At 39.4% G+C, this 10,904-nt stretch overlaps 1 protein-coding gene across 1 annotated transcript; it reads right to left on the minus strand.

Moving 5' to 3' along the window:
- Positions 1-3,919: 3,919 nt before the first annotated feature.
- Positions 3,920-4,876, minus strand: LOC103893959 (olfactory receptor 6B1-like). The gene is given in 1 exon segment (XM_009273261.1): positions 3,920-4,876. A coding segment is annotated over 1 exon segment (957 nt).
- Between the last annotated feature and the right edge of the window lie 6,028 nt (positions 4,877-10,904).

Raw genomic sequence — 10,904 nt, forward strand, 5'->3', positions numbered from 1 at the left:
AAGCCTTATGCGCATGCTTAGACATCTAAGGGCATTTCATGAAGAAGGCATCTTTATAATAATGTAAGTGCACTACAAGAGTAGTGTTGCCAGGAGAAAAAGGGTTAGTTCTTATCTCTTTTCTATTGGGCTGGTGAGGCTCCACTTGGACTACTGTGTCCAGTTTTGGGATTCCCCTAGTTCAAGGAAAATGCAGAGAAATGAGAGGGGTTCTTACTAAGGCCTACTAAGATGTTAAGATGAATTCTAGAGTACATGCAGTATGAAAAGAAGTTGAAATAGCTAGGTTTGTTTAATGTGGTGAACAGGAGGCTATGGTGTGGTCTAACAGAAGCCTACAGTTACAAAGGCAAAGGGGCCAAACAATTCTTGGTCATGACAGATACTATAAAAAGAGGGAAACATAGTGACTTGCAACTCAGTAGTTGCAAATAGGCCATTAGGAGAAGCTTCTTCACTAGGAGGTCAGAACAGCACTGAAACAAGTTTCCCAGAGAGATTATAGTATCTCTGTCTTTGAAGGTTTTCAACTCTCAGCTAGACCAAACCACAGCTGGCATAATATAGAGATAGTGAGAGTTATGCTGCTAAAGGGAAGTCAAATTATGGATATACTCACACCTGGAGTACTTCATCCAGTTCTGGGCTCCCTGGTACAATAGTGACATGGATATAGTGGAAAGAGTCCAGTGAAGGGCCATGAAGATGATTAAGGGGCTACAGCATCTCTACTATGAGGAAAGGCTGAGAGCTGGGACTGTTCAGCCTGGAGAAGGGAAGGCTCAGGCAGGATCTCATTAATGTATTCAACTGTTTCTGAAACGAGAGTGTAAAGAAGATGTAGCCAGCCTCTTCTGTGGTGTCCACTGACAGGATAAGAGGCAATGGGCACAAACTGAAACACAGGAGGTTCTCTCTGAACATGAGGAAACACATTTTTACTGTGAGGGTGACCAAGCACTGGCACAGGTTGCCCAGGGAGGTTGTGGAGTCTCCATCCTTGGTGATATCCAAAGCTGTCTGGACATGTTCCTAGGCATGTTCCTAGACTTAAAAAATTATTTCCATCTGTCTCTCTTTGTACACCATGTGTTCCAACCCCTCTATCATCAACCCTCTGCTAGACTTTGTCCATGTTGTCTTTCTTGTAGTGGGAAGCCCCAAACTGGACATAGTACTGCAGATGTAGTCTCACAAATACATGCAGTCTCAGGTAACAAATAGAGGGGAAGGATCATTTCCTTTGGCCTGCTGGCTAGATTACTGCTAATACAGCCCAGGAGGCAGCTGGTCTTCATTACTGCTGGGGCACACTGCTGACTCATGTTAATTTGTCTGCCAGGACCTCCATGTCCTTTTCTGTAGAGCTGTTGCCTAGTCAGTGAGTGCCCAACTTATACTGAAGTATTGGGTAATTCTTTCCCAGGTGCAGGATTTTGCATCTCTCTTTGCTGAACTGCTTAAAGTTCTTCTTGTCCCTCTCCTTCTGAATGTTACTTTAGAAAGGGCTGGGTCTCCCATAGGTCCAGTGTCAAATTTGCCAACTCTGTGTTCATACCATATGGCATCAGAAATGCTGTTAGATGCCTATGTTTAGACAATTGATTCTTCTCTTAGTGCTTATATCTTCTCATGTAATATAGAAGGAGCAGAGGAAAATTATACTTGAAAATCAGGAGGCTCATTTAGCATTTAAAATGGAAATTAAACTATGTAAATTAACCCTCTTCCCCAAAAGTAAAGGTTTGTTCTGTAAATCTCAGCTACTTCCCAAAGTTCTATTTGAAGTTAATGAAGAGAAGAAGGAACTTCTCAGTGGTGGTTCATGTTCTCCTATGACAGCTATCTAAAATGATTGTTATTATCTGAATTACTGAAGTTCCCACCTTAATCCATGTGAAGAAAGTTGACATAACTATTTATTTGGTGCCTCAAGTTCTTTGAATCCCAATTTCATATTAAGTTATATCAAAGTCAGAATGCAATTGTGTTCTTTGATGCAGACCAAAAAAATACATTAAGAGAAGACGAAGATGTTTATTGCCTTCTCTACTGGTCAGGAATGATGTGTGATGTGTTCAGTAGAAACACCTTCTTTTACATTCACACAGCGTTAGTATTCATTGATTTTTGCTTAACATGCAAGATTGACTCAGGAAAAGCAATCCTTAACCACTCATGTCTAAACAAAACCATAATCTTCATTTCTGTGAAAGTAAAAGTCTTATTAGACATTCATAGGATTCAGACAAATTCAGTTGGAAGATTATCTTCCAAGTATTATATTAGTGATCAGACCCAGAAACTCTGGAGACAGCACCCATGCCACACAAGAGCTTCCATATAGTGTCTTTTACTTCCTGGTTCCTCAGGCAGTAAATGAATGGATTTAGCATTGGAGTGACTATAGTATCAATTATGGAAACCAGTTTGCTGAGATCCAGGGAGTGTATACTCCTGGGTCAGGCATACACGAAGAGGGTGGCTGAGAAGATGATGACCATAGTCAGGTGAGAAACACAGATGGAACTGAAACACAGGAGGTTCTCTCTGAACATGAGGAAACACATTTTTACTGTGAGGGTGACCAAGCACTGGCACAGGTTGCCCAGGGAGGTTGTGGAGTCTCCATCCTTGGTGATATCCAAAGCTGTCTGGACATGTTCCTAGGCATGTTCCTAGACTTAAAAAATTATTTCCATCTGTCTCTCTTTGTACACCATGTGTTCCAACCCCTCTATCATCAACCCTCTGCTAGACTTTGTCCATGTTGTCTTTCTTGTAGTGGGAAGCCCCAAACTGGACATAGTACTGCAGATGTAGTCTCACAAATACATGCAGTCTCAGGTAACAAATAGAGGGGAAGGATCATTTCCTTTGGCCTGCTGGCTAGATTACTGCTAATACAGCCCAGGAGGCAGCTGGTCTTCATTACTGCTGGGGCACACTGCTGACTCATGTTAATTTGTCTGCCAGGACCTCCATGTCCTTTTCTGTAGAGCTGTTGCCTAGTCAGTGAGTGCCCAACTTATACTGAAGTATTGGGTAATTCTTTCCCAGGTGCAGGATTTTGCATCTCTCTTTGCTGAACTGCTTAAAGTTCTTCTTGTCCCTCTCCTTCTGAATGTTACTTTAGAAAGGGCTGGGTCTCCCATAGGTCCAGTGTCAAATTTGCCAACTCTGTGTTCATACCATATGGCATCAGAAATGCTGTTAGATGCCTATGTTTAGACAATTGATTCTTCTCTTAGTGCTTATATCTTCTCATGTAATATAGAAGGAGCAGAGGAAAATTATACTTGAAAATCAGGAGGCTCATTTAGCATTTAAAATGGAAATTAAACTATGTAAATTAACCCTCTTCCCCAAAAGTAAAGGTTTGTTCTGTAAATCTCAGCTACTTCCCAAAGTTCTATTTGAAGTTAATGAAGAGAAGAAGGAACTTCTCAGTGGTGGTTCATGTTCTCCTATGACAGCTATCTAAAATGATTGTTATTATCTGAATTACTGAAGTTCCCACCTTAATCCATGTGAAGAAAGTTGACATAACTATTTATTTGGTGCCTCAAGTTCTTTGAATCCCAATTTCATATTAAGTTATATCAAAGTCAGAATGCAATTGTGTTCTTTGATGCAGACCAAAAAAATACATTAAGAGAAGACGAAGATGTTTATTGCCTTCTCTACTGGTCAGGAATGATGTGTGATGTGTTCAGTAGAAACACCTTCTTTTACATTCACACAGCGTTAGTATTCATTGATTTTTGCTTAACATGCAAGATTGACTCAGGAAAAGCAATCCTTAACCACTCATGTCTAAACAAAACCATAATCTTCATTTCTGTGAAAGTAAAAGTCTTATTAGACATTCATAGGATTCAGACAAATTCAGTTGGAAGATTATCTTCCAAGTATTATATTAGTGATCAGACCCAGAAACTCTGGAGACAGCACCCATGCCACACAAGAGCTTCCATATAGTGTCTTTTACTTCCTGGTTCCTCAGGCAGTAAATGAATGGATTTAGCATTGGAGTGACTATAGTATCAATTATGGAAACCAGTTTGCTGAGATCCAGGGAGTGTATACTCCTGGGTCAGGCATACACGAAGAGGGTGGCTGAGAAGATGATGACCATAGTCAGGTGAGAAACACAGATGGAGAAGGCTTTCTTCCTGTTCTGGGCCATGGGAATGCACAAAATGGTGCTGATTATCCACATTTGAGTAATTATGATGACAGAGAGGGTGATCAACAGAATAAGCAAGGCAAAGACAAAGTCCACCATATCTGCAACTAACTGCTCAGTGTAAGAGAGGTTGAGCAAAGGGCTGACATCACAGTAGAAGTGGTTGGTGACATTGGGGCCACAGAAAGAGAACTGGGAAATGAAGAAGACCTTTAGCACAGATGTCAGAAAGCTAACCAGCCAAGGACCCACGGCCAGCTGCATACAGACTCTGTGGTTCATGATGACTGGGTAGTGCAGGGGGTTGCAGATGGCCACATAGCGGTCCTAGGCCATGACAGCCAGGACGACACATTCAGTACAGACCAGGGCGATGAAGAAGTACAGCTGGGCCATACAACCTGTGAAGGAGATACTCTTATTCTTCACCAGAAAGTTGACCAGCAATTTGGGAACAGTGACTGAGAGGTACCAGGCCTCTAGGAAAGATAGATGGCCTAAGAAAAAGTACATGGGCTTGTGGAGTTGGTGATGTCTTCTGATTAAAGTGATGATGACTATGTTTTCAAGGACAGTCAACAAATACAGAATGAGGAAAATTACAAACAATAGAGCCTGCAACTCTATGATGGTAGAGAATCCCAAGAGGATGAACTCATGGATGTGGCTATCATTTTCTTGTATCATGATGACCTTGAAGACCTGGAACATGTAAGGAGGAAAAAGTAAGGAAATAAGGAACATTTTGTATCATCTCCTCCAAGCATCCTCTCCATACTGGACTTGCAAATACCCAATTTAAGTAGACATTCCACACCAGTTATCTAATTGACATTCATTATTATTTAACCACTCCTGAAAATTTTTGAGTCCTACAGCATTATAGGATTGGTGATTCAGATCCTGGCTCCAAGAAAATGTTTAGGCTTCACTGATTTCCTCACAGGCCTTCTTACCCCTGTCTTCACTTAAAAGACAGTCAAAGGGAAGAGGAAACATTATTAAATGTGGTTTTCATCTCAGTTCTGAGCTACCCCTCAGAAGGCCACTAATGCCAAAAAATACCTACATAAAAGCACAGTCTTGCTAAATGGCTGAATGCATGTAAGGCAAATTTGGCTTGAGCTGTTTTTCTCTCTCCCCTTCTCTTGACTATAGGCAGAAGAAAATAAGTGTTTGTTCTCTCAAATATAGTACTTTAATTAAGTTTGCTAGGGTTATGGGATATATGCATTTATTTTTTTCTTTCAGAATTGGGAAGGATCTATGCACCTCAAAATTTCTCTCATTTCCAGTACATTGATTGATTGACTAAAATAGGGCACTCCTCCTCACAAATAACAGCTTTCATATAGTCTTAGACTACAGTAATTACAGTACCCATCCATCATTTTTCTTCTGCATTACTTGATAGAATTAATCTTGATTTATCACAATATACCCGAGGTTTGATGTTTATTCTGCTTTTCCACTTCTTAGTGAAGATTTCAAATAAGCTATTTTGACCTATACCTGCATGTTCATATCCAATAATCAACTGCCTTTCTAGAATGATATTCAGGCTTTGTCCTTCATAAAATATTTTTCGTATAAAACATTAAGAAAAAAATCCATTAATGTTATGAAATGTTACAAAAATTTCCACAGAAAAAGAAATATGTATTTTACTGATTTAATTATTTATTTGTCTTTGAGTTTCAAAATTTTTCAATTTTGCTGCCAAATAAGAAAGTAACAGAATGTAAAATATAATTTTATCTCTAAGGATGGCTTTCACATTTCCTAGCTTGTACTGTATGTGGGACTCCTCAACCGTATTTCAGCAACTTGGTGTAGGCACCTTCCATGAGATTTGTGGCATTTAATTTAACCGGTGGTAAATGCTGACAGTTAAGGCAGGTAACTTGGTTTCCAGTATAGCCAATGGAGATCTAAGCAGTACAAGAAAAAAACCTAGCATGTGTGATCTTAACATGCTATAGAAAACACACCATAATTGAAAAGTACATGAATGAAAAGGATGTCAAAAAGAGAAAATAAAAATGATGTTTACACATTCCAACATAGGCTGGAAAAATTCCAAAACTACCTTATAGTACTCTAGAATATTGACTGAAAATAATTTAATAAAAAAGGGTGATTAATTAGAGTATTTCAGGTACCTACCTTCAAAAAATGGATCACTCTCAGGTGACATATAAAGATAACTTCCAAGTTTAATTTTGAGAATCGTTAATGTCACATGAAGTTTCTCAGGGTAAAAATTATGCTGAATGTTTTTTATACTCTAGTCCACTGAAAGTGGAATAAAAGTGCCAATTTTTACCCCATAAATATCTTCATTATCTTCAGAAGAACTGCTATTGCATATAATACAGAAAGGGGATGATGGGAAGGTTATATTTAACTCACACTAGAATACTGCTTAAACTTAAGGGGAAACACAATGGAAAAAGGTAATATTAATGTCAAAATACATTGAAATATATTATTGCTGCTGCTATTGTCACCCTCATCTCTCAACGGAGGCCACAGGATTTTTAAAAGCATATAAAGTACAATAAGAAAGTTCCATCTTTCTAATCTTTTAATCTATTATATCCACCTCTGTTTTCCTTCCCAAACAACCCTTCTTTCTTCTCTTTCACATTTTGTTTCTCTTGGAAACTACTCGTTTCCAAGACTCTCCCAACTTACGTTGGTATTCTCAGAGTGTAGGTGAGATGAGACAACAAGAAAAACCTCTAACAAAGCTAAAGAAAAAGAAATTAAATGTTCTTTGTCTGAACAAGAGATCAGCATCTATGCTTCTGTTTCTCTCTTTCATTTAGCTAGAACCTTACCCCTTTGTTTTTCTCTGAATGGTTGAAAGCAGGCTGGATTGTAAAATGCTGTGAGCACATACAGTTCCTGCAGACTTTCTGCAGCTTCCGTTGAGTGAAAGATTTCCCAGGATGGAAAATATCACCCAGTATATTATCCTTCAAAGCCCAAGAGAACTAAGAACAAAATTAGAGGGAATAAAGTCCACTCCTTTTTCTAAACCTCATGGAAGAGGTTGATCATCTGGGGGTTTTTTGTTTGCTTGTTTGCTTTTTTTTTTAATGTGCTAACCAGCTATTATAGAACTACTGATACTTGTTTTTCTTCCTCCAAAGTCAATGCTGTCTATGTGATAAGACATTGGACTGGAACTCAGGGCATTTCTACTCTGCTGTTGGCTCATAATCACATGGTGGGTTGCTTTGACCAATAAATCTTTTCACTTATCAGTGCCTTAGTTTCTCCATATGTAAAACAGTGATTATACTGGCCTTGAAAATGACTTGAGGTTCCACAGAGAAAGTGGTGCCCAAGCTTTAACTATCAATAATATTGTAGGTGTGAAAGACACCATTCAGAGGGGGAATCCAGCTCCCACCACGTGTCTACAAACTCAGAGTGAGATTCAGCTCAAAGACTAAGACATCTAAATACAGGTGACAATACTGCAAGTGTCCATATGTGAACTACATGGCTGAACTCCCATTACAGTCAATGGGGAGAGAATCAATAGAAAAGAGTTTGGACATTACTTCACCTCATTCAAAAGTAGCCACATTGTTTGGGCTTCATTTTCCAAAATGTGTGTCTTTTCAAACACTGTTGGGTGTTCTTCTTAGCCTTCAGCTGATGCTCTGTATTTTCTGAGTTGTATCTGCCAGACCCATGTCTTAGATTTCCAAGGCACTAACCATCTGTTCCCTTCTTCAATGGCTAAAGTAAAGCAGATGTATCCCAGACACCTACCTATGTGTGTCTACACATTCACTTCAGTTTTGTGCTTCTGGAAAACCCACTGGTTCAAGAAGTTAAGTCTTCATCTCTGGAAATCTGATTCTCATTAGAAGTAGAGTGTAAATAAGTGTAAGCCAGGCACACAGTCAGAAAGTTTGGGCCTGAGTAGGAGCTGAAGATCAAAGTTGCCACAAACAAATTTTTTAAATAGGACAAAGTTCCTTCTGAGACCAAAATTCTCAGTCTAGTCCAAATTTTACTTCACAGTATGGGCAAACAAAAGTAATAAAGGAACAATGAAGCACTCCAGAAGAGATCACAGTTAAGTTTTCAGGCAGGCCTGTATCTACGTTGGCAAATAACTTCAATTTCTGACTTAGTCCAAGGAAACCTTGGGTTGTCTATTAAACACACCTGTATGCTTCATGCAGAGTTACAGAACACAGAACTCATACACTCTGTTTCATGCAAGCAAAACAACACTTTTCTGGACTGTAACACAACTTGTAGTTACTTCGAGTAGAAATCTCGAAGAGCCACAAGGACACCAGACAGAGCCCAGGGAAGACCTGGGTGAAATGCTATGTTGTGATGTGTATGTAGCAATCAACTTTATATGGGTTTAATCCTGTCCAATGCAGAGCCAAGTAACTTCGTGCCACTTGATCTGGCGGACCATGGATCACTCTGGGTGGGGAGTTATTAATAGCATATTTGTAGACAGACTTTGTGTTTGTTGTGTTTATTGATGCACTGATGGCATACACACCCATAGCAGGAATGATGGATAGACATTTAGAGTTGTACCAAACAGAATTAAAGTCATAAATAATCAACTTTGGACACTGTACCTTTGGATGCCTGGAGAGCAAAGCAAGAGGATGAAATTCAGGAAGGGTGGGTATTTGTAAGTCTGATTGTGACCTGCTAGTTCTCATCCCCTCTTCCTGCTTCCCAGTGTTCTGTTTAATTGACACTCCTTCAGGGATGTAAATAATAACAATACAGGTGCAAGAGAACTCTGCAAGACATTAAGTCATTTTGCATATGTGACCACTTAACTCCACTTGTATGCTTTATTTTCTTGTTACTGTTTCCCTACAACTTCTTTAGCCTACATCTTTCATTATTTCTCTTACACTTTCTGTCTCCTAGCAATTTAAAAGAGGGGTAAGCTTCATCTCGCTTCATTTTAAGCATGTAGGGCATAGAAACCTATACCTAACCTCACAGTCTGATTCATTTACTAGTTAAGGGTGAGGATCTCAGTCACATCATTTTCAGATAGACAAGTGGAAGTAAGTCACATGAAGACTCCCTGGAATTGTCTAATTATCTCCATTGATGGTAAACATATTGTAGTCTGGTTGAATAGCTCATCATGTGAAGTTAGGCGTAAGGAACTTTGCTTCAAGTTACTGACTGACCCCGAGTTATTAGTCTGAACCTACCTGCAAATATTGAAAAGCAGCAGGTAACTCACAGTTATCTTTCTCAATCCAACCTTCCTTGCATTATCTGTGGTTCACTCAAAAAACCCCAGTTGCTATCCATCCAACTACTGTAATGCTATTCATGTCAGCTGCATACTTTCTATACAATCACTGGAATTGAACAGGCTGGCACTAACAGAACAGATTCATCTTATGTAGGACTAGAATCATTCTTCGTAGGCAACTATCTTTTCCTCCAGTAAGTGAAGAGAAAGACTCAGACAATGGGCCTACTGTCTTAGGCATCCATTAGCTCTGGTGAATCTAGGCTACTGACTCTAAAGGTCCTCCTTAAGATTAAATTAATTATGTCCTGAAAATGTTTATTTCTCTCCTGTGACTACAAAAAGTATCTTAAGTTCAGTGCAGTTAGAAATGTCTACATTACAGATATTTGCAGCTAGGACAAATAACTCTTAACAAAAGTGCCCACATTCTAAGAAAAATATCTCCATATTGCAAGTCTAGGTGGTCACCTTCTTGCTCATCAGAAATCTCAGTGTTGCAGTGTTAAAGAATAACTGGTTGTTGCAAGATTCTTGTTGTTTCCCCATTACTCAGGAGACAGCACTCCCACATAAGGTAAAGAACTGGGTGGAGGCCCGTAATTTGGCCCTGAGCCCGGCTGCTGACCCATGGTTGACATACAGAAAGGATTTGCTGTGCTGATACTGGTTCAGCAGGTATGTGAGAAGAGATGAACCAGAATAGGAGAGAACAGGAGCTGCTGAAGTGGAGGGACTGAAAGCACCATAGGTGAGTAGTGTGGCTGGGGGGTAATAGGTTGGGGCTAGAGCATGGTGGCTAACAAAGGTGGTTACAGGTGGAAGGGATGCTCAAGAGCAGCTGAGAGCAGGGGAAGGTAATATGGACAAACAAGAATGCTACAAAGAGTCTTTTCAAAAGGCTGGCATAAAGGAAGATTTGATTGAACAACAGTTGTGAACAGCCACAGAATGGATGGGGAAGAGAAGCTGACCTAGAGAAAGGGATTGCGACCTTCAACTTAGAAAGACAGAGAACTGCACAGGTGAGAGAGACAGTAGAAAACCCAGGGAATCCAGGTCAAAAAGGAGAGCTAGACAGGAAGAAAGGATGAATGAGAGACTGGAACAGAGAAGATAAAAAGCAGAGTGGACACTGGCCAGGAAAAGAAGAAAACCTGATCCAGAGAAAATCTGAACTGAGAATTATTTTTTTGTGTATTAATAAAATGGTACACTGTACTACCATTTTAAAATGAGAGCTCAGTCTGTGGAATATTTATTGTAAATACCTAGTATCTATTATAAATACCTAGATGTAAAATGTTCCCTCTAGAAAGAATATTTTTTCTCTGTATTATGGACCTGCTGTCCAAAACAGGAGGCTTAATCAATATTTAATAACTACAGTATTTTCTATGTGTTTTTTTCACTTTACTGTCAATCCAGGGTTCACAACCT

Source organism: Aptenodytes forsteri, unplaced genomic scaffold (assembly GCF_000699145.1).
Source record: "Aptenodytes forsteri isolate BGI_AS27 unplaced genomic scaffold, ASM69914v1 Scaffold431, whole genome shotgun sequence".
In the NCBI taxonomy this organism is placed as follows: domain Eukaryota; kingdom Metazoa; phylum Chordata; class Aves; order Sphenisciformes; family Spheniscidae; genus Aptenodytes; species Aptenodytes forsteri.